Source organism: Neovison vison, chromosome 7 (genome assembly GCF_020171115.1).
Source record: "Neovison vison isolate M4711 chromosome 7, ASM_NN_V1, whole genome shotgun sequence".
Lineage (NCBI taxonomy): Eukaryota > Metazoa > Chordata > Mammalia > Carnivora > Mustelidae > Neogale > Neogale vison.
In genome coordinates this window covers 60,078,480-60,106,094 of record NC_058097.1, presented here as the reverse complement: position 1 = coordinate 60,106,094, position 27,615 = coordinate 60,078,480, and the positions used below count along the sequence as shown (strand labels likewise).

Below are 27,615 nucleotides of genomic sequence, written 5' to 3'. Positions count from 1 at the left end.
AATTTGTTAAATCACATAGATACTACAATCGGTGTAACTGATCAGATTTCCCTTTTCCCATTGGCTACCAGGAAGCTCAGTGCAAGTTAATGCTCTGCCCTTTCTTTAGTAACCTTTTGCCTCATTTTCCACTTAACCTCCAGATCAGAGAGCTCTCTTGCCAAATTTCAAAGACCTTTGTCTACCACCTAAAATCCTGTGTGGAATGAGAGGAGGGAGGAGCAATGAAATGATCGTCTTTCCTAGACACAGATTAGGAGACAGAATTTGTTGAGGGAAAGAAGAGGTGCAACCATTGGCTTTTCCCTGCGTAACTCTGTCCTTTCTCCCAGTCTCTGGGGATCTCATTCCCAGACTTTACATAGCTACTTTGTTTCTAAATGATAGTAAGTCGCTTGGGGGAAATTCTGGATCTGCATCAACTTGGGGTTCCAGCATCCAACAGAAGCTGCCACCCTGAAGACCTCAGGGAAAATAGAATGGATGAATGATGGAAGAAAGAAGGGAAGGGAGGGAAATATGGGTATGAAAACCTATGGAAGTCACGGATGCAGGAGCAGATTAAAATCATGAGTAAGTGATTCTCACGGACTCTTCACAGCAAACATACAGGAGGTATTGTTCTGACCACAATATTTTCAGAAGAAAACACCCAGGTTCGGAGGGGTGTGTGAACGAAAAAGTGAACATGTGGATGGGGGAGTGGGTCAGTTTCCCTCAGTGTATCCCCAGGATGGGCAGCCTTGCCCTTAGGTGATCCCACCCTCTTGCCTCCCACCCCACCCTGCCCACCCCCACCACTAAGCACCAGATCAGGTCACCAAAGTTGCTGAGTATTTATTTGGTCCCAGGAGCGGTGCAGGAGTCCGACTAGGGACAGGAGCAGGTGAGCCTGTGCAGGAAGAGGGGTGCTGGGAGCGAAGGGAGAAGAAGGCAGGGTCACTGATTGTCAAAGCAGAGAGTGGGAGTAGGGGTTGGGGGAGGCCAGATTACTCTCCTCCCCCAGGGGTCCCTGGGGCTTCTGGATGTGTGCTGGTGGGAGAGCTGGCAAGTCACCATGACTGGCATAATGGGAGATGGGAAGGCAGGAATGGGAAGGGTTGGTGTGGGGTGGGGGTGGTTAGGGGTCAGAGAAAGCTTAAAGGTGGGTCTGGGTGTGGTTTTGGCCAGGAGTCTGAGGTCAGGGGCCGAGTCCAGGCTTGGCAAGGGGCTTGAGGTGGGGATCAGGGGGCAGGCAGTGGCCTCACTCGGTCAGGGGGCCTCAGCGAGTGCCACTGGGCAATGGGCCGCCGGGGGTTGGCCAGCATGTCTGCCCAGTGCCGCAGGCCAGCTCCCCCCACCGCTGCCCCGACAGCCACCCTCCCAATGGCCTCATTCTTGCCCAGCTTGTCATAGTCCAGCACGGTCAGCTCCACCTGGACCTTCTGGAGACAGGAAGAGCATGGGGGAAGAGAGACAGGAGTGTTCGAGAAGGAGGCAAGGCAAGGAGGGGATCGCGTATCATTGCCAAAGAGACCCTCTCCCTAGCAGCCAGAGGTCCAGGGGGACTTGCTAGCACCCTGCGCTAAGGCCTCTCAGGGGACTCCAATGGTGCGGGGGGTGGGAGTGGACAGAGGAGAGAGTCTCTGTTAGAGGGCTGCTCTGGAGTCTTTCTTCCTCCGTGATCCAATTTCAAAGGAGATGAACCCTCAGGACCCGGTTGGTAAGGGATTGTTAGGGGCTTCCTTAGAGACTAGCCTCCTACGGAGGGCAAACCATCAGGACTCTGAAATGGGAGGAGGGGTCAGGCCTGAGTCCTGGCTGGGCCCTCTTCCTTAAGAGTTGTGGGAAATCTTTCCCTTAGTACCCATAGTTCCTGAGCGGGACAGCGTGGGTCTTCCTTGGGGGCAGAACATCCTGATCTTGATTGGGGGCGGGGCACCCAGGTCCTCATAAGAGGAAACTGACTTTGGAAACACAACCTCAGGGCCCCAGGACCTGGGTTCGAATGGCTGCGATGGGTTTTTCCTCCCCCTAGCAACAGGGGCTTTTAAAGGCCTGGGACCGTGGGGGGAGAGCTGCTCTGACAGGGGCTTTGGGTAGGTCCGAGCTCACCTGCACCTGGTCACAGGGCACCTCGAAACTGAAGGCCTCGTTGTAATAGGGGTTCAGAGTGTTCTTCTTGATGGTCGTTTTCTTCTTCCGCACCTTCTTGCCGCCCTGCAGCAGGTGGACCTTGACGTACGGATCTGGGCGGAGAAAGGAGTTTTAGAGGCCCCGACTGGCCAGGCCAGTGCAGGGCTCATGTTGAGGAGGTGCTTCTTCGGAAGAGCACAGAGATACCCTGTGTACCCTCAGGGCTCTCTCCATGTCCACAGCAAATCTACAACTCCCCAGCAGTCCGGGCCCCTCTCCACCGGGGACGCTCGGGACCCAGAAACTGCGAGAAGCTTTGCTCCAGAGCCTCCCTCTCCACCCCCAGCCGCACCATTTGCTTGCTCGCCACACACCTGAGAGTCCTCCCACGTCCATCTTCTTCAGGTTCTTAGCCTCCAGGACGATGACTGTGAGCTTCCCGGCCGTGGGGACGTAGCGGAGGGAGAAGCAGATGTCACCGAGTTTCTCCTGCTGGAAGACAGAGAGGGACCCCTCGCCAGAGCCCCAGCTTCACATCCATTCCCTCTCGGGCCTTTCTTCCCCACCCCCCGCCTTAGAATGGAGTGGTCCAGTGACGACCACAGCGGTGCACCCCAAGGAGAGGAGCCGCCGGGACCAGCCCTCCGCCGCAGTTGCAAGGGCTGGAGCCCTGAGAGTCCAAGAGGCCTGTGATCTGATTGGTCCGGGTGTGCGGTGGGCGGGCCCAGCGTGGGGTAGTGGCCACGTATGCTCACCTCCTCCCGCGGAGCAGCCTGCAGCTCGCGCCAGGCCAGCACTGGCCGCCCCAGGTCCACGGAGCTCATGGGGACCCGCACCTCCCCAATGGCATCGTTGCGGGAGAAGCGATCAAAGTCGTACACTGCCATGACCAGTACCCTGCCCCCCAGCTCCACGTAGGGGACCTAGATGAGGGGCCACAGGGAAAAGAACACAAGGCGGAGAGTGGTTAAGTCAGAGAGACGAGAAGTGCAGCACAGCACATCCAGGTAGAAGGCTACGACTCGGGCAGGAAGGGTCCAGGGGAACAGCTGTGCGGAAGTCTCTGGAACCCAAATGGCACAAAGCAACAGCCCAGAGGTCAGCAGTGCCCCACGGGGACAATCCAGGGTCTGGTGTGATAGTCCCCAGAGCTGGAGGCTGCTACCTGAGCTATGGGCTGGCTCCAGAAAAAGTTGAAGGGGTCGCTCCCCAGTGTTCCAGGGACGGGAAGCAGGTTACCAAGCCTAGGGCACAGAGGCCAGGAGCTCACCTTGAAGGCAAAGTTCTCCCCAAAGTGTGGGTTCAGCGTCTGCCGATGCACCTTGGTCTCATGCCGCCTCCTCTTGTCTGGCAGCAGGTAGACCCGCACGTAGGGGTCGGAGGAGCCCCCCAGGTCCAAGGCTGCCAATCCCTCAGCTTGAACGATGCCCACCAGCAGCTGAAAGGTGATAAGGGGACTCTAGTCTTAGCTTCTTTCTTGGGGCCTCTTCTATAAAGGGGCTAGAACCCTCGGACCCTCCCCTCCACACCACCCCCCTCCTCTGCACCCACCTGGCCGCTCTGGAAATCATAATCCAGTGAGTACTGCAGTCGTCCGAGCTCATGCTTCTCAGCCACCTTCGACCCTGGCCCAGATGGTGCTGGCTCCAGCTCCTCCACTTCTGGCTGCACCTTAGGGGGCCAGGAGCAAGGGCAGGTGAACTCTTCCCTTGACCCAGAAGCCAAGGGACACTCACTGATCCCTGAGCACTTGCTAGCTAAGCAGAGTCAGAGTTTGATTAGTGATGTCTGCCACAGGCAAGCACTAGTCATAGTAACAGAGAGGCTTTATTTAGTCAAAATTTGATTAATGATGTCTGCTATGGGGGAGAACAGACAGGGTGACACACGCAGTGTGCTTGTCATGCCTAGACTAGAAAAGCAGGTGCTCATAGCACCTTGTTGCCTACAAGAAGGATGCAGAAGATTTATTTTACATGCAAATGGAGGTACTGGGGTTGTTGTCCAAACTGACATGTTGACTAGTGTTCTCACCACAGAAAATCATGGAGAAGGAATAGTGTCTTTACCCTGTATTTGCCATTCTAAGCTAGAACATTCCTTAATCTAAGCCAGCCATTTTCAAAATTCAACGCAAATCAGAATTCCTCTGAGAAATGTGGTAAAATGCCTTCACTTCAGATTGATTTGATAGGTCTGGGGCAAGACCCAGAATTCGTGTTTCCACAAGAACCTGAGGTGAGTCTGACGCAGGTGGTCTTTAGATGTTGATGGCTTGAGGGACAGGGATGGAGGCTGGGCACCAGGACCCTAAAGGTCCTGCCTTATGGGTGATTGTGACAAGAGCTATTTGTTGACAAGAGAGGAGAGGAAATACTAGTTACAGACCACACACCTGAGGCTCAGAGAGGGACTGTGAATTCCCCCAGGTCACAGAGCTGGGGAGTGGTTCCTCTGGGTTGGGAACCTGGGACTTCCTGGCTCCCAGATGAGCATCGTTCCACTCTGCACTCAGACCTTGACACCCATAAGCTGTCATCTACCACTCCGGTGGCCTCTGCCAACTCATGTTTCTTTCACTCTCTTGGGACTGCCACACCAGCCTCCTCCCTGGCCTCCTTGCCCCAAATCTGTCCTCCTCCTGGGTTTCAGAGGATTCATTCCAACACCCATGTGACCCTATTCCTCGGCTGCACATGAATCTTCTGTGGTTCCCAATTGCGCTCGTGACATGTGTACAACTGAGCTCCTCAGACACCCACTCTGGAGGGCAGCCTATTTGCCATCTGTGCCCCAGCTATTGTGAAATGCCTCAGGGTCTGGATTCCAGACCTTGAGCTACAATGTCCTCCTCTCTGTCCTGGGCAAACTCTGATTGTTATTTGGGTCTCTGCACAGAAGATATCTCTACTGGGAAGCATCCTTGGACTGTCCAGGCTATCAGTGGTTTCTCTGTACCCACATACGCTCTGGGTGCTCCCATCATGGGGCACATACCACCCTGTGTTGTGAATGTCTGTGTGAGGGTCTGACTTCACCACCAGAGTGGTTCTCAGGAACAGGGACTCAATCCAGCCTATCTCCAGATCCCCAGGGTCCAGGTCAGGGCTAAACACCCACAGAGATGAGCCAGTAAGGTGGGCATGGGAGGGAAGAAAGCGGGGACTGAGGCTGCTGGGCCAACGGTGCAGGACAGGGTAGGGCCGAGGGGCTGGGCCAGGCCACACCTTGTCTATGTAACTCCTGCCCAGCTCCTTCACTTCCTGAAGGTGGACCTGGGCTTGGGCCTGGCTCTTCTTGCCCAGCCGCCTCCGACAACGCTTCCGGTAGACACAGAAACAGCAGCCGAACACGAGGAGGCCTGAGACCAGAACGATTGCGGCCAGGGCCCAGGGGGGTACTGCAGAGGACGTGGAGACAACACTCATTGAGGCCATAAGAAGCAAGCTGGCTGATTCAGTCCGAATTACACGCGGAAGCTGGAATCCTGGCCTTGTTTCCGGCCAGGTCCACTCCGTTTTGTCCCCCGTTCTTCTTCCCACTGCTCTCACCTATAACGTGATCTGATGCCCTATTCTAGCCTGACACCATCCAGACTGTCTAGCCTGTTAATTCCACCTCCCCTTCCACCCCCGTTTCTGCTCAACCCCTGATGGGTGTAGAAGTCATGCCCCTCCCCCGGCCTCAGTTTCCCTGTCTTTAAAAGAAGACAGAGGTGGACCTTCCAATTCACAGTCACAAGAGCCCACTCCATTCCACACTCTTTGATCTGGTTCTCGATTTCCTGTCAACCTGTTCTGTTTCCATTTCACTTCATGTCAAGCCCTGGATTCCGACTACAGTGCCACCCGGATTTTCCCGCCCACCCGCCGAGTACACCTGTCCAAACCCCGCCCCTGGGAATCCCAGTCGAGCTTTCCTTCCGCCCTGGCCCCGAGGCTCGCTCACCCGGAGCAGGGCCGATGCGACTCGAGTCAGGAGGCGCGTCGGGCGCTGGAGGCCCTGGGGTTGGAGGCTCCGAGAACATGACGGCGGGGTCTTACGGTCCTTTCTGCGGAGACACCCAAGAGCCCTAGCCCCCCACGCCCACCCCGTGCATTCATTGAAGCCTCCAAACAACGACGAACTCCAATTCCCATAGGCACCCTGGGCGGCCGACCACATAGAATACAACCAGCAGCCGCGAGGCATGCTGGAGGTTGTAGTGTCAGCCTCCCCGCGTTGGAGGACGCGGCGCCAGGAGTGGGTTCCAGGACCTAGGTCCATCCCACAGGGACGCCCCCGCCCTCCAAGGCTGGAATGCCCTCCAAAGCAGGAATTCCTCCGACTTCTATCCCTTCCGTGCCCGTCCCCGCGGGCCTGAACCGGAAATGGGCCAAGGCGGGCGTGGGAACCGGGACCCTGGGTTGCCCCGAGCGACGGGCTGCAGGTTCGGGCGGGGCGGGAGCTACGAGGGGTTGCCCTGGCAACGGGCTGTTGGCAAGACAACGGGTGGGGCTGACGTACAGATGCAGAGTCCAGGCGCCTCAGGCTCGCTCCTCGCCGGGTCAGGACCCTAGCCCCTGACCCCGCGCAGAGCGAGCGTGGGGAGAGGGCGGCCTAGCGCGTCGGTGCACGCCCCCTCGGCTGGCTCCTCCCTGCACATCTGGCCCTGCGGGCGGTGACTCGGGCTCCCCGCCCTCTCCCGCCAGGGCCGAGAGCTCCCTGGTGCCACCGCCGGGGTGGGGTTGGGAGGGGGTGTGGAGTGGGGGCACACATCCTTTCCGGCCTGCCGTCTCTCCCGCGCATCCCGAGCTCTGTCTTCACACCTGGCCTCGTGACCGCCTCGGCCTCCGCACCTCTCCACTCCCTATTTCTGTCCATTCCCCCACCCGGCTCTCGCCGCAACCCGGTCTGTGTCTCTCTTGTCCTCGGCCTGTGGTCTGGTCTGTGACTCCAGGGGGTCTCCCAGTCTCGCCGCCTGCCTGCTCCGCCCTGCCTCTGCTCTTTGTCTCCACACCTGTCTCTAAATCCCGATCTCTCCATTTCAGGCTCCAGTCCTCCCACTTCCTCGGTCGGTCCCTCCCCAGTGCCCTCCTGCCCACCCCCCCGCACACGCCCCGTCTCTCTAGGGATGGGAATGAGGAGGGGGCTTAGGGCGGGCGTCCCAGAGGCTCCTACCTGCTGGGCGGCTGGACTGGACCCTCTCAGGAGACACCGAGGCGCCTGCCCCTCCCGGACCCCGCCCCCGCACGCGGGCGGGTGGCGCTGTCCTCGGTGCTGATCGCCCCGCTCGGTGGGGTGGGGGCGCGGCAGAGCGGAGCCGGCTCGTGAGTGCGGGTGTGTGTGTGTGTGTGTGCGCGCGCGCGTGCGTGTTAGGTCCCGAGTACAGGGAGAGCCCCGTCCCGCCCCTCGTCCCGCCCCCAGCCAGGAACTACTAGGGTGCCCACGGATATTTATCCTGGTCCCCGAGGATTTTCTGCTTTCTGATCCAGCTGTCTGGCGTCCAGGCCACCTCTCCCAACCTGGGCCCCCACCCCCACCAGTATACCCAGTCCAAGGACCCTGGAGCCTCCCTCCAGAGAGCCAAGTAGTCAGATATCCAGCGACCCTGGACATAGGTGTGGACCTCCAGCCCTCTCTGAGAGACTGGACCACCCAAACACTTTTTTGGGGGCATGCCAAATTGTGGGTCCCTCTGGCTTCTCTCCCAGGACATTAGCCTCAGGACCTGAACATCAGGAATCCAGCCCTTCTCCCACCCCAGACCCAGAAATCCACTATAGCAAGCGTCTCTGGAGAGAATAGTGGTTTAATAAATTATGGGATAGAAGAGAAAATATGTACAAGCAGTGGGGTGCAGGGAAATCTCAGATACTAGGAGCCTGATTTGGTTTCTGGAATAAAACATGGGTGGATCCTGCCTGCCCTTGCTCCTGGGGTCACTAGAATTCCAGACTCTAATTTCTTCCTTCCTCAGAATCCATCTTCTTTCTCAAAGACCCTGCAGCCTGAGCCCCCAGCCTCCTCCTCCATCAAAGAAGAAGGAAATCCTAGCTCCCATCTGTCCTTCCTCAGAGGAAGTCCAGGATACATGAATATCTGGATAACCAGGATACCAGCTCCCACCTGTCCTTCATCCTCCATGGAAATAGTTTAGGCTGCCAGGCCTCTTCTCCCCCTGCAAGACCCCAGAGTCTGGGACCCCAGCCCTGTGCTGTCCCAGGACTCCAGGAACCTGCTGAAGTGGGGGTCCAGACTTCGAGTCTAGCCAGTCTGGCATCTCAGCCCTCTTTAGGCTCAGACATTCTCATACAGCGGGTTCTCATATGCAACCCCATTGTCTGTTGGGACTCGGCCTGACTGCTGGAGAAACCGTAGGATGCAGTGGTGCAGGAAGACATACTGGGCCTGGGGAGGGACACAGAGCAGGGGGGTGAGCCTTGACCTCCTCCCTCCCAAAGCCCCAGGCCTTATGCCCTCAGGAGCCCCATCACCTCAGTCTGCACCATCAGAGGCCGGCTTTCCCTCATCTTCTGCACGTAGCTGAAGGGCCCCACACGTTGATCCCGGTCCAGCTGCCTCAGCAGGACGTCCAGGGCAATGAGGGTACCCGTGCGGCCCACGCCAGCACTAGACAGGAACAAGAAGGGGTCAGACCACAGGGAGGGGAATCTTGGCTGACCAGAGGGATCTGTGTTTGAGCACCCAAGATCGGGGTATTATTCGGCAAGATGGTGTTCTGGGGGGGGATACAGTGTAAGTGGGGGTTATTGAGTGGAGTGAAAAGCCACTGCGAGTGATTAGGCCTGGAGTTCCATCTCTATGCCAGGCCCTGCCTCAAGTGCCTGACATACCCTTTACACTTCCCCCAGCCATGAGAAGTTGGAGCTGCCAGCATACCCATTTCAGGGATGGGGAAATGGAGGGGGAGTGACATGAGGTCACTTGTCTGTCCTGGGTCATTTAGACAATAAACCACAGAGCTGAATTTCACACTCAAGAAAAGGAACTCCCAAGCTGATTATTAAAAAAACAAACAAACCAACAACAACAAAAAAAGAAAACAATTCAGTGGCATTTAGGACATTCACAATGCTGTGGGACTGCTAGATCTAATTAGTTCCTAGACACTTCCATCTCCCCAGAAGGAGACCCTGTGCCCATTGAGCAGTCGCTCCCCCTGCTCCCCTGTTCCCAGCCCCTGGTAAGCATTGAGCTGTCTTCTGGCTCTGGAGAGGTTCCCATCCTGGACATCTTCTGCAAGTGGGATCAGATGACGTGGGACCTTTTGTGTCTGGCTTCTCTCACTTACCATCAGGTTTTCAAGATTCCTCCACAACCTCGAATGAATCAGTACTTCATTCCTTTTTATGGTTCAAGTTAATCCCTGTGACCAGTCTGTACCAGTCCCCTCTGTGCTTCAGGGGAGGGAAGGCTGACCCCCTGCTGGGGACACCTCCAGGGGGTGCTCTCCAGGGACAGAGCAGGTGTTGGGACACACTTCGGCACAGAGTTTAAGAGTGCCAGCCCAGGCATCAGTTCGGCCACTTCCAACTGGCCTTGAACCCAAGACTTCAGATGTCTGACTGGGCTTCTCCAGCTTTGCAGCAGGGAGGAAACCCTTTTCAGAGTCCCATTTCAGAGGCTGTCCACCCCTCTGGAGCATGCTCCTTGATCGCCCCAGAACCTCATCTCAGAGGCATCAAGCTCAGTATCAGGAGAATGGTGACGGGTGAGGTCCTGGACAGCGTTGGAGGTGTTCCAAATGCTTCTCAAAACCACTGGGTGCTCACCCCTCCTGCTCTTCACCCCTCCCTCCCTTGTCCCCACCACTGCGTTCCCCTCCTTGACCTTTCTGCCTGGCTTTCCAGTCCTGTCACCCCAACCTCCTGTCCCTCTACCTCACTGCCCCTTTGCTTCTGCCTCTGTGTCCTCCATCCTTGCCTCCTCTCTCCCATCTGCAGAGATGCCTGAGGACCCACTGACCCATGTTCCTGACTCCCCTCACATGAGGAGGTCCTCACCTGCAGTGCACAATGGGGGGGCCTCCCTCCGTGGTCTGGTCCAGCCACTGCCGCAGCACCTTCCGGAAGGCCAGCATGGGGTCTGTGGAGTGGGGGACGCCATGGTCTGGCCAAGTCATGTAATGGAACTGTCGCACAGGCAGCGTTTTCTGCTCTTGCATCTAGAGGGAGGGTGGGTTGGGGAGGGAGAGAGTTGGGCGGGGGCGTCCGTGGGCACACTGTGGTCCCCTGGGAGAGTGACAGAGGGCTCGGCTTCGGGAGGGGCTCAGAGGCACAGAACAGGTGTGAGGGGAGGAATGGACCGTCAGGATGGGGCTGGCCAGTTACGGACTCACGTGCTGGAGCATCAGATCTCGGACTGTCCAGTCCTCCAGCACCTCCTCACCCTCCAGCGTCACTTGGAGGTGCCCATGTGTGCAGGGCTTGGCGTCAAGAGGCCAGTAATGTTCACACTTCACCTGGGGGCAAACTGGGAGGTCAGAGTACGGGAGGCCCCAGACAACCCGTCCGCTGCCCGTCTACACTGGGGCACTTGCATTCGGTGCCTAGTGAGGAGGTAAGACCCCAGGACAGCTGGGGTCCATTCATTCCAGCCAGGGGGACCCCTCCCTTCTCCAGGTCAGTGGGTTATATGAACCAAGGGATGCGCTGGGGCAACTGGAAGAGGATGCCATCGTATGGCAGGGACTCAGCAGGGTCTGGGTCAGGGTGGACGGTGGGATCTGTGTCTGAGCCAGTGGGGTGGGTTGGAGCTCAGGGCTCTCACTTGGCCAGATTCCACACAGTTGGTCAGCATGACGAGGGTGCGACTCTGCTGCTCCCACACCAGGCGCCAGAAGTCACCCACCGTCTGGGGCAGGGGACCCTGGGTTGCGATGAACTCCTGGGGGTTCTCGAGACCCTGGTAGAGGGAAACAGGCTCCAGTCCCTCCCATCTCGGCGTCACCCAGGCCCAGCACCCTCTTGGCTCCGGACCACCACCTTACAGGCATGAAGCTGGCGTTGATGTAGTCAGAGCCTGGTTCCTCCTGGATGGCTTTCAGGGGCACACGGGACCAGTCATCTGGGGGGAGAGGCCAAGGTTAGTGAAGCAGAGAGGAGCATGTGGAGGGAGAGACCCAGAGACAGAAGTCACGCAGACGGCAGACAGGCACTGGGAACTCTAAGAGGGGCCAGGTGCCCACTTCTCAGGGGCAGGAGCTTGGTGTCCCCTAGGGGATAGGGGGTGGGGGACTGGTGTTGACAAAGTCATGAAATCAGCAGAGGCCGAAGACTCACAGGGGAGCACGTTTCTGTAACGGTTCTTGATGCTGTTTTCAGGAGCCAAGGCAACTGTTTGAGACTGGCTGTGGGTCTCCAGAGCCAATTGCTGGAGGCAGAGGCAGAGGGGAGGTGAGCACGCATCGGAATCTCTCCACCTTCCCCCGCAGGTACCCCGTTCAGCACCACCCCACTCACCCCCACGCCCTGGAATTCTCTAGCACCCACAAAAATAAAGCACCACCCCACTCACCCCATGCCCTGGAATTCTCTAGCACCCACAAAAATAAAACATGCCTACCCCCATCCCCTCAGAGCACTTGGGAGGATTTGGGGAATAGTGGGGGCGGGAGAGGTAGGAGAGAGAAAGGGGAAAACCCTTTCAGAGGAAAACAAAGGTGCTCCTCCAGGACTGACCTGAGGGCCCATCACAGTGTAAGATTTTGAGGATGCAAAAACAGAAGCTCTTGTTTACATCAGCGAACAAAACAGGTGCCCTGCTTTAGTTTCAGTCCAAAGGGTGTGAGGAGGTCTGAGCTCCGGGGGTGGGGGGACACTGGGGCTCAGCTCTGCACCCTTGCTTCCTGCCCACCTGGTACTCCTCCTCAAAGCCAAAATTGCTGTCCTTCTCATTTCTCCCGACATGGTCAGCAAAGTCTTCCGCCAGGATGTCCTCTGAGAAGCTGTGGGAAAGGGGCAGAATTTAAGCTCCTCCAGTTCTGTGCTCTTGGGCAGAGAGAGAAGTCCCCCTCTTTTTTTTTCCTCGTTATTATGTTTTTCTTTTTCTTTCTTTCTTTCTTAATTTGATAGTTATTATGTCTTTCTTTCTTTCTTTCTTAATTTGATAGCGAGAGGGAACACAGCAGGGGGAATGGGAGAAGGAGAAGCAGGCTTCCCACTGAGCAGGGAGCCTGATGCGGGGCTTGATCCCAGGACCCTGGGATCATGAACTGAGCTGAAGGCAGACGCTTAACCACTGAGCCACCCAGGTGTCCCTTGTTGTGTGTTTCTTAGAATCCCCAGGACCCATTCATCTTATAACCGGAAGTTTGCACCTTCTGATTCCCCTCACCCAACTCGCCAGCCCCCCTTCCTCTGCCTCTGGCCATTACCCTCTGGTCTCAGTTTCTATGAACTCAGTTTTGCTTTTTTAAACTTCAAATACGAGTGATGTCATGCAGAATTTCTCTTTCTCTGTCTGACTTATCTCACTTAGTGTCATGTCCTCAGGATCTGCTCCCCATGTTACCAATGTCAGGATTTCCTTCCTTTTTAGGGCTGTATCACACTCCGTTGCATTACACCGCATTTTCCGTATGCACTCACCCATCAGTGGCCGCTCAGGGTCTCCGAATCTTGCCAGCACACATAAGGCTGCAGGGAACGTGGGGACCCACATACCTCATCAAGAGAGTGGTCCTGGGGCGCCTGGGTGGCTCAGTGGGTTAAAGCCTCTCCCTTCAGCCCAGGTCATGGTCTCAGGGTCCTGGGATTGAGCACTGCATCGGGCTCTCTGCTCAGCAGGGAGCCTGCTTCCCCCCCCTTCTCTCTCCACCTGCCTCTCTGCCTACCTGTGATCTCTGTCTGTCAACTAAGTAGGTGAAATCTTTAAAAAAAAAAGAGAGAGAGAGACAGAGAGAACAGTCTCGTTTCCTGCACACGGACACTCAGAAGGGGACGTTCTGGGTCAAAACGGTGTGTTTGATTTACAGTCCCACTCCCAAGCGGGAAGTGGGGTCTTGAAAGGACAAGTGTGCACCCAGGTTCATACCAACATTATTCAAAGAACAAAGGCAGAAGCAGCCCGGAGTCCACTATCTTTCGTTCCCCGCTCACTCACTCAACACTGCGTTCATTGGCAGAACACGGATGGACAATGGGGTCTGTGCACTGGAATATTGTCTTGCCTTAAAAAGGAAGGACATTCTGGGGGTCCCTGGGAGGCTCAGTTGGTTAAGTGTCTGCCCTGGGCTTGGGTCATGATCCCGGGGTCCTGGGATCGACCCTGCATCGGGCTCCCTGTTCAGTGGGGAACCTGCTTCTCCTCCTTCTGCAGTTTTCCCTGCTTGTGTTCTCTCACTCTCTCTCTCTCATATTAATAAATAAAATCTTTAAAAAAGAAAGAAAGGTTATTCCGACTGAGGCTACACCATGATGAGTCTGGAGAAGATGCTGAGTGAGATAAGCCGGCCACAGAAGGACAAATACTGATGAGTCACTTCAGTGAGGTCCCTAGAGCTGTTGGATTCATAGACAGAAGGTGGACGGTGCAGCCAGGTGCTGGGGCAGGGGAAGGGGGAGGGCATTTCATGGGGGCAGAGTTTCAGTTCTGCAAGACAGAACGTTCCGTGGACGGACAGGGGTGATGTTTACACCACAGCGTAAACGTCCTTACAGCCACGGAACTGGACACCCAGAGACAGGTACGACAGTAAATGCTATGTTACGTGTAACTGACCACAATTAAAGTCATTTTTAATTAAAAAAGGAAAAACGTGCTTTTTCTCCCATTTCGGGCCACTCTGTGTCTCCCGTGTTCCAATTCGCTCCAACCCCTCCAGCATCAGTCCCTCCTCCTCATCTGCATTTCTGCCTCTTTCCCTTTAGCTAGTAAATGCTAGTAATCTCTCCTCTATATGAACAAAAAGGCTTTTGACTCATGGGGCTCCAGCTGCAGCCCCCTCCCGCTCCTCTCCCTGCAGGACAGCTTTAGAAACCCTGTCTCGACCCAGTTTGGAGACCCTGGCTGGGGGCCAGTGTGTCCCATGTCTTGAGCTGTGGTTAAACCCACACACACACCACCTCCTCCATGGGCTCTCACACTCTGGGCCACTAAGCACATGCCCTCGGCCCCCAGGGGCAGCCCCTGTGCCCCAGAGCTCAGCGAAGTGATTCCCTCCTAGGCTGTCGGCCTACTGTTGCCTACTCCTTCCCACAAAAACCATGATCGAGGCTCTTGCCCGCCTTACCCCCAGCTCCCCTCTTTCCTGGTTGAGCTGGGTGCTTCCCTGTGTAGCCCTGAGGGCTATCCTGTGCCCCCCGCCTTGGGATCTGGGAGTCTCATAGCCTGTGTTTTCAGTGGTGGTCATCTCTCCACCCTTTGGCTTTATTGCACCTAAACAGCAACAAAACGTGTTCAGACAGCCCTGCTGGTTGAACTTTCCCAAGGCCTTCTCCAAGGGTCTGCAGCATTGCTCCATGGGGGAAGGACATCTTCTCCCAGAGTCCCGCAATCTCATTTGCCTCCTGCTCTCTAATTCCAAAGGCCACCTCTCAGGCAGTCCTTGGGGAGACTGCTCAGCAGCGTGTAGCCCTGCCCACTGCTCCTTCCTTCCTCTTGGACCCCCTCCGCTGCTGCCACCACCCCCAGGCCCCTGGCCGCTGTATCTCCCTCTCCTCCATGGGCCCCTCTTCCTGCATCCACGAGACAAAATGGACGGTCCTGAGGGTCCGTCTCCAAGCCCATCTTCTCACTGCACACTCACCAAACTCTTACAGGACTTGGTCTGCTCCCAAGGCTTCCCTTTTGAGCTCTACACTTCTGATTCCAAAATCCTACACTAGTTCCTCCTGCCACTCTCCTGAGCTTCCTCTCGGTGTGCTCCCTGGCCCCCGCCTCCTGAAACCTGCACCTGATGCCCGGGAGGGTTATCACGAGGACATCAGGACACAGATACGGAAGTTGCAACGTGCTCAACGTAGAGAGAGGGCCAGGCTTGTGACCCGGTGACTGCCTAGACTCATGCATGACTTGTCACCGATGCTGTAGAGGGAGGTGGGGAGAAGTCAGCTTTAACAGGGGTGGGATGCGAGCCAGAACAGCTTCTACAGCAAGGGACGCACTGGACATCACCTTTCCCCACACCCCATGCATCTGCCTCTTACGCCCCTGCCTCAGTTCACACCTCCTTTTTCGTCCAGCCCATCTCCGCTGGTCTCCCAGCTTCGCGTCTCTCCTGTCAGTCCCTAGGGATCATTCTAACACAGAGAGTCGACTCAGAGCAATGAAAACACTTGCACAAAGCTTCTCTTGAACTGTCTGTCCAGCCGCCCCATCAGAGGAGTCTCTGCGTGGAGGTCGCCCAAACAGCTCAAACTTGAACGTATCCATAGCTGAGCTGCTGATACTCTCCCCTGAACCTGCCCCCAGAGTCACTCCCTCTTAAGCAAAGGCGACTCCCATCTTCCTGCGGCCCAGGCTGAATTCGCTGGGCTCACCCTCGAGCCCTCTCTGGCTCCCACACCACATGCCCATTCTTGAGCCAGACCTGCTGTTCAAACACTCAGACCATATCTCGAATATGACTACCTCTGACCATTTCCTGGTCCAAGACAATCGTCTCTTGTTTGGGTTATTACATACCACTTCCTCTGTCTCTTGACTCTCGCCTTTGCTTATAAATAGGTTAGATTGGGTCACTGAGTCTATTCAAAGTCCTCCCAAAACTCCTATCTCAGAGTAAAATCAAACTCCTCACTTGTATCTGCAAGGCCCTAGCTGATCTGGTCCCACCGGATACCCCTCTGACCTCATGTCCTACGCTACCCTCTTCACCACCTTCCTCAGTCTCAGGACTGACCAACATTCTCGAAACACTGCCAGTAGGCCCCTGCCAAGGGACCTTTGCCCTTCCTGGTCCCGCTGCCTGGAATGCCCTTTCCCAAGACATGCACGTGAGTCTGTGCACAAATGACTTCCTCTTAGTCATCTTCTTAGTCCAGCTTTTCCTCGACACCCATCTACAATCTTCTCTAACTTCAACACCCGATCTAAAATATTCTTCTACCCTTTCTATCCCCACCTCTTGCTCTATTCTCTATTGTGAGAGTCACAACCACTAGGATCTTGTTAATTAAGGACTTCTCGTGCTCAAATGCAAGCTCCATGAGGGCAGGAATCTTTAACTCACTGTGCCCTCAGCCCCTAGAAGAGCACCTACACGTAAGAGGTGTTCAGCGAGTGTGTTGTTGGATGCACGAGGTCCCAGAGCTGGAACCGGGACTGCCTCCAAAGCCTTCGGCCCGGGTTATGGGAAGCATGAAGGCTTGTGATCCTTGGCGCAGAGGGCACTGTGTGTGAGGGTTCACTGAGCCCACCCTCTGACCTCTCTGGTGACCAGCAAACACCCCTTGATTTGACCTGACAGTGATCCTTCCAGATGTTCCCCAGCACCTTCTGCTTACCTGAAGACCAGACGCCTGAGGGCTGGTTCCCTCTGGCTCTTCTCGTGCCTGGAAAAAAGACATTGCAGTGGGAGGCCCAGGGTGTCAGACCAGAATCAGGGGCCCTTATCCTCCCCCTGGGCCCCCACCCCTTCAGGTGGTCAGTGAGCCCCATGCAGAATCCTACCTCTTCTTCAGGAAGAAAATCAGCAGACCCACCGGGATGAGAAACAGGGTGACACCAACAATGGCTCCCACAATGACCCCTGGGGGAGGGGGCGTGGGGACCTGTTAGAGTCGACCTCATCTACTAGCACCCTGTCTCTCCTGCCTCCATCCTGGCCTGGACTGTGACCAGTGGGCGTGGAGGGCAGATGCGAGGGCAGCAAGGGAGAGGGAGAAAGCCTCTGGATAGAGCCCCACCTCCCACCCAGCCTTCTCCTGGAGCCTGTCCAAAGACATCATTTGCTTGGGCAGCCTGGTTGCCGGAGTAACTCAGCCCCTCCTCGGCCTACGCTAATCGTCCTCAGCGAGGGCGCTTTGCCCCCAGAGAGCACATCACCAATGTCTGGAGACACTGAGGCTTGTCACGACTGGAGTGGTGGTGCACTAGCATCCAGCAGGGGGAGGCTGGGGTACTGCTCGAAACCCTATAATGCACAGGACAAAGATTGATCCGTCCCCAAAAGCCAATAGTGCCAAGGTCGGGAAGACACTGTCCGGCATTGTTTGCATTCCAGGTTTTCCCCAGAATGGAGGCTTGTCTTCTCCAAGGTTCTGTTTGCTAGCAGAAGGGCTCGCCCGCGATGGTGGGGCCGATGTTCTGGGTCCCGGACTCTCACGGGCACAGATCTCCTGGGAGCTGTCCTTGCACATCTGGTCTTGGCACAGACTCCAGCCCGCAGCCTGCCTCCATCAGCCTCGGGGGCCCTAGACTGCAGCTTCCCAATAGTCTCCGTGACTAGGACCTGTCAACAGGCCTGGTAGGTTCTGACACAGCCTGGTGGGGAGGCCATTCCCCTCATGGACCTGGTCCCCCACAGACCTTGCTTGCTAAGCAAGAGACCCTCCCCAGCAGTAGGGCCCAGAGAAGCCCAGGAGTGACTAGCATCTACTTAGCCTTGCCCCGACCTGCCATCTCTCCCCAGATCACAGACCCAATCTTAAAAGAGGTCCTGATTCACAGGAAGAGACTGAGAGAGCACAGCGAAGCCTAGGGCCACGGTCAAAGGTAAACCATCAGAGATTTCCAGAGTAAGAGGCTCAAACTTCCCCAAAATACCCCAGTGATGAGCGGAAAATGGTGTAACCACCTTGGAAAAAATATTGGTGGTGCTCCAAAGGATAAACACAGAGTCGCCCATCTGATCCCATGATGGGTCCTCTGGGTATATACCCAAGAGAAGTAAAGACATGCGTCTGCACAGAATTACATACATGAATGTTCATAGCAGACTTACTTGTAACAGCCAAAATGTGGAAACCACCCAACGGCTCCATCCCCAGACAAATAGATAAACAAAATGTGGTCTCTCCATACAATGGAATATTACTGGGCAAAAAGAAGGGAACAGATCACCGACACATGCTACAACATGGATGGACCTTAGAAACGTTCTTCCAGGTGAGAGAAGCCAGCCACGGAAGACCACATATTGCTTGACTGTGTTTTTAGGAACTATCTTCAACGAGGAAATCTTCAGAGACAAAAGGTGAATTTGAGATTCCCTAGTCTAGGTTGCTGGGAAAATGGGGAAATAAAGGGGTGATGGCTTAAGGGGGCGACCTTTCTTGGGTGAGTAAGGAAAATGTTCCATGTGAAGAAAATGGGGTGGCACAGTCCCGCGGACGTTCTGGAACCCTGAGCTGTGTACTTTAAGTGGGTGCATTGGATGATATGTGAATTATGTCCCAACAAAACTGTTTGAAAGAAGGCAGAGGGCGCCTGGGTGGCTCAGTGGGTTAAGCCGCTGCCTTCGGCTCGGGTCATGATCTTGGGGTCCTGGGATCGAGTCCTGCATGGGGCTCTCTGCTCAGCAGGGAGCCTGCTTCCCTCTATCTCTCTCTCTCTGCCTGCCTCTCCATCTACTTGTGATCTCTCTTCGTCAAATAAATAAAATCTTAAAAAAAAAAAAAAAAGAAAGAAGGAAAAGCAAACAGAGAAACACACGGGACCCCTTAGGCAACGGAGACTGCTTCCAGCAGAGCCTGATGGGGTCCCTGTAGCTCCCATCCCCATGGGGCTCTGCTCACCTGAGTTCTCGGTGCGGCAGGTCACAGAGGCAGACGGGGTCTTCATTCCATCCCAGATGGTCGTGACAATGACTGGGTAGGACTGGGCCGGCCAGAGACCCCACACAGATACCCTCTTCCCGCAGGACGACCTGTTCTGAGAGTCCTGCTGTCCACCCACCTGCAACTCAAAGGCCTCATAGCCTCCTCGGGGACAGGACCAGGTCAAGACGACCCCGTGGCCCCCAGAGATGCTCATGCAGGAGATGATGGTGACCATGCTTGGGGCTGGGAGGAGAGGACAGGAGGAGTCAGTTGGAGCCATATGGGGGGGCTTTCCACCCCCCCCACACTTCCCACCTGTGGTGCCAATTCTCTGAGAACTAGCCCATCCTTTCCTTCCCAGAACCAAAATCCCTCTTCATGTCTCATGGTCTGTCCTCTCCAAAGGGACACACAACAGACCCTTCAAACTACAACTCCCATGAGCCCTGCACGCTCTGTATCACTTCAGCTTATGAAGCTATGACCCCATGACCTATGGGATTTGGAGTCCACTCACCGCCCACTGCCCCCAGGTCTGACTTAGGTCCCTACCAGGTAGAAGGGGGCCCAACTCACCTGTGGATTCAAGGAGGCCCTGTGCAGAACTGGCCACGTTGCTCCTCTCTGCCCACACGCTGAAGTTGTACAGAGTCCCGGGTTCCAGGGCCTGAACCTCATAGTAGGTGTGATTGGTCTCTCGTGTCTGGTTGGCCTGATGTCCTCGGGGGTCATGGTCTCCTTGGGGATGTCCCCCAGCGGCCCACTGGACGCAATATTTGTATGCCTGAGAGTGGGGGTCTGTGGGGGCCTTCCATCGCAGGGTGATGGAGCTGTTGGTCTGAGCTTCCTTGTGCAGATCCATGACCCTGTTGGGAGCTGACATGGCCACAGAAGCTCAAGGGGCTGTATGGTCAAGGACCCTCCATCCCGAGCCTGCTCACATCCCCTGATTGCTCAGTCATCCGATGAGTCCACTTCCTAGGAAGTGTGAACCACAGAAAAGAGGCCAGGCGGGGACCAAGATCCCCCAGGGCCTCTCTGCCCTGAGTCTACAGCCCTGGGTCCCACCCATCACCTTTCTCAACACTGTCTTCCCAAGGAGCAGCTTGAGGCAGGGTCCTTCCTTACTTCTGGACACTCCTTTCTAGACAGAGCAGAGCTGTTGATACCAGTCTTCTTAGCCCAAATGGCCGAAGACTAAAAGTTGCAGGTTCCATCCACCCACAGTGAACCTAGCTCTTAGCATAATCCTGGTTCCCATCTCACACTTGGGGCCGGCCATGTATAGGCTGAGAGGCATGTCCCTTTGGGTTCAGCCAATACAGTGGGATAAGTGTGTGCACTTCTCCTCTTCTGGCTTTGTTGGTTCCCGAGGGGTGGTGCTGGGTGGTCAGGGGCTCTCTTCCTCCCCAAAGACAGCCTCGTAATTAGAAATCCCTGGCTGCTGAGGACAGACTCCTTCTAGAAGCAGACCTACAAGCTCAAGGTCCAGTGACGCTAGGTGGGGTCGCCAAAGTCTCCCCAGTCCCCTCCCTCCCCCATCTCCACAGTACTGGGTCTGTCTAGACCCGGCCTGAGTCTCACCAGTGGCTTCTGTGAGTGTCCTGTTGTCACTGCTGACCCCATTCCTCTCCGCCTGGACAGTGAAGGTGTACAAGCTCCCAGCTTCCAGCTGCTCCAGTGTGATCCTCGTATCCGAGGTGTTAGAGACCCTGGTATCCTGAGTGTTAATGACCATAGTGCCCTCCATGACCCACGAGACCCAGTAGGTGTAGGAAGGATGATCTGGGCCCACGGGAGCTGTCCAGCTCAAGGTGAGGGAGCTGTTGGTCCGGTTCTGCATCCTGAGACTTGTCACTACATTGGGAACTGGCAGAAGGAGCAGAGAGTCAGAGTTCCCAGTCCCTGGTCCACAAGAGCCAGAACACAGCCTCCCTGTGCAGCCAGACTTGTCAAGGAGCACTTCCTAGACATGGGACCCAGAGAGGGCTGGACACCTGCAGCCCTAAGCTCAGCGGCAACCTCTAGAAAGGCCTCTCCCCAGGAATGGCCACAACTCTCCTGCCAACTCGGGGTTTGGGTCTGGCTCAATGAGGTCACAGAGACGGTGGCTGGACCCCAGAACCCAGAGGAGATGCCACCTTGGCCAGTTCTTAACCTCTCATCAAAACAGAGAGTGGGCGCTGATGCTTGTCCTCTGTGGAGCTCCTGAGGCTCTATCCGGAGCAAGGCACTGCATTCCCTTCAGCCCACGCAGAGATTTTGTACGAGGCCTCCGTTTGGGGTCCCTCCACTGTGAAACTGAAGTCAGCTGAGTGTCGGGTCGCGGTTCTGTCTCCCTCTCCAGTCCACTGGACCCAGTGCGCATCGTCCTGAAGGCCAGGGCCAGAGGCTCCTCCCAGATCAGGGTGAGGGAGCTGATGGTCTGAGCCCCACCTTCCAGACTGTGACACATCTGGGGACCAGGAGAAGACTCAAGGGGCTGGAGTGTCCACATTCCACACCCCTAATCCCCCACGGCCGGGGACACATGCCTGTGCCCCCTACACAGCCCTGGCAGCTAAGTCTTATGGTCTGCATAAGGGATCCTAGACCCTGACTAGTCCCAACTCAGAACCTGGGATGTTCTTTCTTCATCTCCTGCTCCACAAGACCAAGGAGACGTGGGCTAGCGTCTGCTCCACTGTCCTGTCAGCTCTCCAAACCGACCTGTCCCCCCACCAAGAACAGGAGCGGTGGCTGCCTCTCACCCGTGCTGACATTGCAAGTCTCCTCGGAGCTGCGGGTTCCATTTAGCTCCACCCACACGGCAAACTGGTACCAGGACCCGGGCTGCAGTCCATCCACAAGGATGCTGGTGTTGTCCGTGCTTTTGTTCCCAGGTGTGCCGGTACCCTCCCATTGGATCCTGTACAGGTAGTGCTGAGAGGCCGTGCCATCTGGCTCTGTCCAGCCCAGCGTGATGGAGCTGTTGGTCTGAGCTTCCTTGTGCAGATCCATGACCCTGTTGGGAGCTGACATGGCCACAGAAGCTCAAGGGGCTGTATGGTCAAGGACCCTCCATCCCGAGCCTGCTCACATCCCCTGATTGCTCAGTCATCCGATGAGTCCACTTCCTAGGAAGTGTGAACCACAGAAAAGAGGCCAGGCGGGGACCAAGATCCCCCAGGGCCTCTCTGCCCTGAGTCTACAGCCCTGGGTCCCACCCATCACCTTTCTCAACACTGTCTTCCCAAGGAGCAGCTTGAGGCAGGGTCCTTCCTTACTTCTGGACACTCCTTTCTAGACAGAGCAGAGCTGTTGATACCAGTCTTCTTAGCCCAAATGGCCGAAGACTAAAAGTTGCAGGTTCCATCCACCCACAGTGAACCTAGCTCTTGGCATAATCCTGGTTCCCATCTCACACTTGGGGCCGGCCATGTATAGGCTGAGAGGCATGTCCCTTTGGGTTCAGCCAATACAGTGGGATAAGTGTGTGCACTTCTCCTCTTCTGGCTTTGTTGGTTCCCAAGGGGTGGTGCTGGGTGGTCAGGGGCTCTCTTCCTCCCCAAAGACAGCCTCGTAATTAGAAATCCCTGGCTGCTGAGGACAGACTCCTTCTAGAAGCAGACCTACAAGCTCAAGGTCCAGTGACGCTAGGTGGGGTCACCAAAGTCTCCCCAGTCCCCTCCCTCCCCCAACTCCGCAGTACTGGGTCTGTCTAGACCCGGCCTGAGTCTGATCAGTGGCTTCTGTGAGTGTCCTGTTGTCACTGCTGACCCCATTCCTCTCCGCCTGGACAGTGAAGGTGTACAAGCTCCCAGCTTCCAGCTGCTCCAGTGTGATCCTCGTATCCGAGGTGTTAGAGACCCTGGTATCCTGAGTGTTAATGACCATAGTGCCCTCCATGACCCACGAGACCCAGTAGGTGTAGGAAGGATGATCTGGGCCCACGGGAGCTGTCCAGCTCAAGGTGAGGGAGCTGTTGGTCCGGTTCTGCATCCTGAGACTTGTCACTACATTGGGAACTGGCAGAAGGAGCAGAGAGTCAGAGTTCCCAGTCCCTGGTCCACAAGAGCCAGAACACAGCCTCCCTGTGCAGCCAGACTTGTCAAGGAGCACTTCCTAGACATGGGACCCAGAGAGGGCTGGACACCTGCAGCCCTAAGCTCAGCGGCAACCTCTAGAAAGGCCTCTCCCCAGGAATGGCCACAACTCTCCTGCCAACTCGGGGTTTGGGTCTGGCTCAATGAGGTCACAGAGACGGTGGCTGGACCCCAGAACCCAGAGGAGATGCCACCTTGGCCAGTTCTTAACCTCTCATCAAAACAGAGAGTGGGCGCTGATGCTTGTCCTCTGTGGAGCTCCTGAGGCTCTATCCGGAGCAAGGCACTGCATTCCCTTCAGCCCACGCAGAGATTTTGTACGAGGCCTCCGTTTGGGGTCCCTCCACTGTGAAACTGAAGTCAGCTGAGTGTCGGGTCGCGGTTCTGTCTCCCTCTCCAGTCCACTGGACCCAGTGCGCATCGTCCTGAAGGCCAGGGCCAGAGGCTCCTCCCAGATCAGGGTGAGGGAGCTGATGGTCTGAGCCCCACCTTCCAGACTGTGACACATCTGGGGACCAGGAGAAGACTCAAGGGGCTGGAGTGTCCACATTCCACACCCCTAATCCCCCACGGCCGGGGACACATGCCTGTGCCCCCTACACAGCCCTGGCAGCTAAGTCTTATGGTCTGCATAAGGGATCCTAGACCCTGACTAGTCCCAACTCAGAACCTGGGATGTTCTTTCTTCATCTCCTGCTCCACAAGACCAAGGAGACGTGGGCTAGCGTCTGCTCCACTGTCCTGTCAGCTCTCCAAACCGACCTGTCCCCCCACCAAGAACAGGAGCGGTGGCTGCCTCTCACCCGTGCTGACATTGCAAGTCTCCTCGGAGCTGCGGGTTCCATTTAGCTCCACCCACACGGCAAACTGGTACCAGGACCCGGGCTGCAGTCCATCCACAAGGATGCTGGTGTTGTCCGTGCTTTTGTTCCCAGGTGTGCCGGTACCCTCCCATTGGATCCTGTACAGGTAGTGCTGAGAGGCCGTGCCATCTGGCTCTGTCCAGCCCAGCGTGATGGAGCTGTTGGTCTGAGCTTCCTTGTGCAGATCCATGACCCTGTTGGGAGCTGACATGGCCACAGAAGCTCAAGGGGCTGTATGGTCAAGGACCCTCCATCCCGAGCCTGCTCACATCCCCTGATTGCTCAGTCATCCGATGAGTCCACTTCCTAGGAAGTGTGAACCACAGAAAAGAGGCCAGGCGGGGACCAAGATCCCCCAGGGCCTCTCTGCCCTGAGTCTACAGCCCTGGGTCCCACCCATCACCTTTCTCAACACTGTCTTCCCAAGGAGCAGCTTGAGGCAGGGTCCTTCCTTACTTCTGGACACTCCTTTCTAGACAGAGCAGAGCTGTTGATACCAGTCTTCTTAGCCCAAATGGCCGAAGACTAAAAGTTGCAGGTTCCATCCACCCACAGTGAACCTAGCTCTTGGCATAATCCTGGTTCCCATCTCACACTTGGGGCCGGCCATGTATAGGCTGAGAGGCATGTCCCTTTGGGTTCAGCCAATACAGTGGGATAAGTGTGTGCACTTCTCCTCTTCTGGCTTTGTTGGTTCCCAAGGGGTGGTGCTGGGTGGTCAGGGGCTCTCTTCCTCCCCAAAGACAGCCTCGTAATTAGAAATCCCTGGCTGCTGAGGACAGACTCCTTCTAGAAGCAGACCTACAAGCTCAAGGTCCAGTGACGCTAGGTGGGGTCACCAAAGTCTCCTCAGTCCCCTCCCTCCCCCAACTCCGCAGTACTGGGTCTGTCTAGACCCGGCCTGAGTCTGATCAGTGGCTTCTGTGAGTGTCCTGTTGTCACTGCTGACCCCATTCCTCTCCGCCTGGACAGTGAAGGTGTACAAGCTCCCAGCTTCCAGCTGCTCCAGTGTGATCCTCGTATCCGAGGTGTTAGAGACCCTGGTATCCTGAGTGTTAATGACCATAGTGCCCTCCATGACCCACGAGACCCAGTAGGTGTAGGAAGGATGATCTGGGCCCACGGGAGCTGTCCAGCTCAAGGTGAGGGAGCTGTTGGTCCGGTTCTGCATCCTGAGACTTGTCACTACATTGGGAACTGGCAGAAGGAGCAGAGAGTCAGAGTTCCCAGTCCCTGGTCCACAAGAGCCAGAACACAGCCTCCCTGTGCAGCCAGACTTGTCAAGGAGCACTTCCTAGACATGGGACCCAGAGAGGGCTGGACACCTGCAGCCCTAAGCTCAGCGGCAACCTCTAGAAAGGCCTCTCCCCAGGAATGGCCACAACTCTCCTGCCAACTCGGGGTTTGGGTCTGGCTCAATGAGGTCACAGAGACGGTGGCTGGACCCCAGAACCCAGAGGAGATGCCACCTTGGCCAGTTCTTAACCTCTCATCAAAACAGAGAGTGGGCGCTGATGCTTGTCCTCTGTGGAGCTCCTGAGGCTCTATCCGGAGCAAGGCACTGCATTCCCTTCAGCCCACGCAGAGATTTTGTACGAGGCCTCCGTTTGGGGTCCCTCCACTGTGAAACTGAAGTCAGCTGAGTGTCGGGTCGCGGTTCTGTCTCCCTCTCCAGTCCACTGGACCCAGTGCGCATCGTCCTGAAGGCCAGGGCCAGAGGCTCCTCCCAGATCAGGGTGAGGGAGCTGATGGTCTGAGCCCCACCTTCCAGACTGTGACACATCTGGGGACCAGGAGAAGACTCAAGGGGCTGGAGTGTCCACATTCCACACCCCTAATCCCCCACGGCCGGGGACACATGCCTGTGCCCCCTACACAGCCCTGGCAGCTAAGTCTTATGGTCTGCATAAGGGATCCTAGACCCTGACTAGTCCCAACTCAGAACCTGGGATGTTCTTTCTTCATCTCCTGCTCCACAAGACCAAGGAGACGTGGGCTAGCGTCTGCTCCACTGTCCTGTCAGCTCTCCAAACCGACCTGTCCCCCCACCAAGAACAGGAGCGGTGGCTGCCTCTCACCCGTGCTGACATTGCAAGTCTCCTCGGAGCTGCGGGTTCCATTTAGCTCCACCCACACGGCAAACTGGTACCAGGACCCGGGCTGCAGTCCATCCACAAGGATGCTGGTGTTGTCCGTGCTTTTGTTCCCAGGTGTGCCGGTACCCTCCCATTGGATCCTGTACAGGTAGTGCTGAGAGGCCGTGCCATCTGGCTCTGTCCAGCCCAGCGTGATGGAACTGTTGGTCTGGTCCTTCACGCTCAGGTTTCTGACGGGCTTGAGGACTGAGATTCGGGAAGGAGAGCCCATTGTGAGCCGGGAGCGGCACTGTGCCTTCCAGTAGCCCCAGCTCTAGGCCTGAGTCCAGGAAGGACCACGTCCATCAACACCGGTCACGAATCACCCTTCCTCCCTGAGACCACCCCCCCCACCAGAGCTCAGGGGGATTCAGTGCACCCTCCCCTCCGTGTAAGGGATACACTCAGCAGGGGTCACTCACCAGTTGCCCAGGACCCTGTCCAGCTGCACAGGCCCTGGAGAGAACCCAGAGGGAAGAGTCAGATTCATAGCTTCATCTCCCTGATCCAGGGGAGACTGTGGTGCTGGGAGGGCCCAGTCAGTGACCCTCCCGTGCTCTGTCCCCACCCTGAGCATCTCTGTGCCTCAGGGAGAGGGGGGACACAGGGAGTTGTCTCCACCCCCAGACTCGGCTCTAACAAAGGTCATCCCAATGGCCCTCTGTCTTTTCTGGGTGCGTATGTGTTGGGGTCAGAAAGAAGAATGTGGCAGGGGCGGGACTAGGGGAACCCAGAAGCTGGGGACAGCTCTACCTATAAGGTCAGACAGACATATACCTAATGGTTACACTTCCTGAAAAATACCACCTTGGAAGACTCCACGCAGGACAGCAATCAACAGGGTGGGAAATGGAGAGGATACAGAGGTTGGGAGCCAGGAGCCAGACACCTGGTCTGAAGGAGGAGGGGGCTGGGGGCCTAGACTCGGAGTCTGAGGGAGGAGGAGCTGGAGGCCTGGACTCTTGGGTCTGAGGGAGCAGGGGCTAGGGGTCTGGACTCCTGGGTCTGAGGGAGGAGGGCCTGGGGACCTGGACTCCTGGGTCTGAGGGAAGAGGGAACTAGGGGGTCTGGACTCCTGAGTCTGAGGGAGGAGGAGCTGGGGGTCTGGACTCCTGGGTCTGAGGGAGGACGGCACTGGTGGCCGGGACTCCTGGGTCTTTGTGAGCAAACCTGAGTCTTGCCAGAAAGCAGAGTTCCTTCTCACAGTGGATGATCTGTTATGAGAGCCCAGGTGTGTCTGACAGCCCACAGGCCTGCTTCCTTCTCCAGGAGACCTTCAGCCACTACCCCCTCAGAGCCTAGCCCCCTGCCCCTGTCTGCAAGCACTCACCAGCAGCACCAGGCTCCCCCAGGCCTCAAGGCTCCCTCTGGTCCTCTTCATGTCTCCTGTCTCTGGTCACTGCCGATGGACTCAGATGCCCTGGCCCCGACCTTTCACCTGCTGGACTTTAAACGCAAGAATTTCCCCTTTCTGAGCTGCACGATGAGGCCACAGACCAGGGCTGGAAGGGTGGAGGAGGAAGTGGAGGCTCTCAGCCCCGCCCCCAGGCCTCAGCTCTGGTCCTGGGCCTGGATGCCCCTGCTCCCCCCGCCATGGGGTCTCCCCTCCAGCTCCTGCCTTGCCTTACACTTTCCCACAAAAATGGCCTGGATATGGGGCTGTTCCCCACTGCTATGTGAATGCACAGCACAGGTCCTGGGCGGTCAGATC

The 27,615-nt window shown here is 56.5% G+C and overlaps 2 protein-coding genes across 3 annotated transcripts; both read right to left on the bottom strand.

Annotated features, from left to right (window-relative positions):
• Positions 1–817: 817 nt before the first annotated feature.
• On the bottom strand, positions 818–7,319 carry SYT5 (synaptotagmin 5). Of its 2 annotated transcripts, none has more exons than XM_044260587.1 (9): positions 7,276–7,319; positions 6,064–6,187; positions 5,343–5,515; positions 3,667–3,786; positions 3,386–3,553; positions 2,871–3,038; positions 2,490–2,607; positions 2,095–2,228; positions 818–1,424 (listed from the first exon to the last, which is right to left on the bottom strand). In XM_044260587.1, the coding sequence occupies exons 2-9, from the start codon at positions 6,140–6,142 to the stop codon at positions 1,224–1,226; spliced, it is 1,161 nt and encodes a 386-aa protein (XP_044116522.1). In that variant the 5' UTR covers positions 6,143–6,187; positions 7,276–7,319; the 3' UTR covers positions 818–1,223. The 2 variants fall into 2 exon arrangements, with proteins under 2 accessions (XP_044116522.1, XP_044116523.1); XM_044260588.1 differs by having other exon boundaries at positions 2,490–2,604.
• Positions 7,320–8,394: 1,075 nt separating this feature from the next.
• On the bottom strand, positions 8,395–27,285 carry PTPRH (protein tyrosine phosphatase receptor type H). Its single transcript, XM_044260154.1, has 20 exons — positions 27,235–27,285; positions 26,327–26,360; positions 25,848–26,111; positions 24,712–24,966; positions 23,710–23,973; positions 22,555–22,828; positions 21,572–21,846; positions 20,406–20,690; positions 19,398–19,697; positions 18,798–19,064; positions 16,732–16,810; positions 16,566–16,613; positions 11,974–12,064; positions 11,400–11,490; positions 11,108–11,184; positions 10,888–11,022; positions 10,457–10,579; positions 10,122–10,282; positions 8,592–8,727; positions 8,395–8,505 (listed from the first exon to the last, which is right to left on the bottom strand). The coding sequence occupies exons 1-20, from the start codon at positions 27,283–27,285 to the stop codon at positions 8,395–8,397; spliced, it is 3,321 nt and encodes a 1,106-aa protein (XP_044116089.1).
• Between the last annotated feature and the right edge of the window lie 330 nt (positions 27,286–27,615).

Coding starts and splice junctions, on each gene's coding strand:
- SYT5 (XM_044260587.1), bottom strand. CDS start 6,142: ATGTTCTCGGAGCCTCCAACCCCAGGGCCTCCAGCGCCCGACGCGCCT. Junction 2,608..2,870: donor AGGCTGCTCCGCGGGAGGAG/GTGAGCATACGT, acceptor TCTGTCTTCCAG/CAGGAGAAACTCGGTGACAT. Junction 2,229..2,489: donor GGACGTGGGAGGACTCTCAG/GTGTGTGGCGAG, acceptor TTCTCCGCCCAG/ATCCGTACGTCAAGGTCCAC.
- PTPRH (XM_044260154.1), bottom strand. CDS start 27,285: ATGAAGAGGACCAGAGGGAGCCTTGAGGCCTGGGGGAGCCTGGTGCTG. Junction 26,112..26,326: donor GACAGGGTCCTGGGCAACTG/GTGAGTGACCCC, acceptor CCCGAATCTCAG/TCCTCAAGCCCGTCAGAAAC. Junction 19,698..20,405: donor GACACTCACAGAAGCCACTG/GTGAGACTCAGG, acceptor TGGCCATGTCAG/CTCCCAACAGGGTCATGGAT.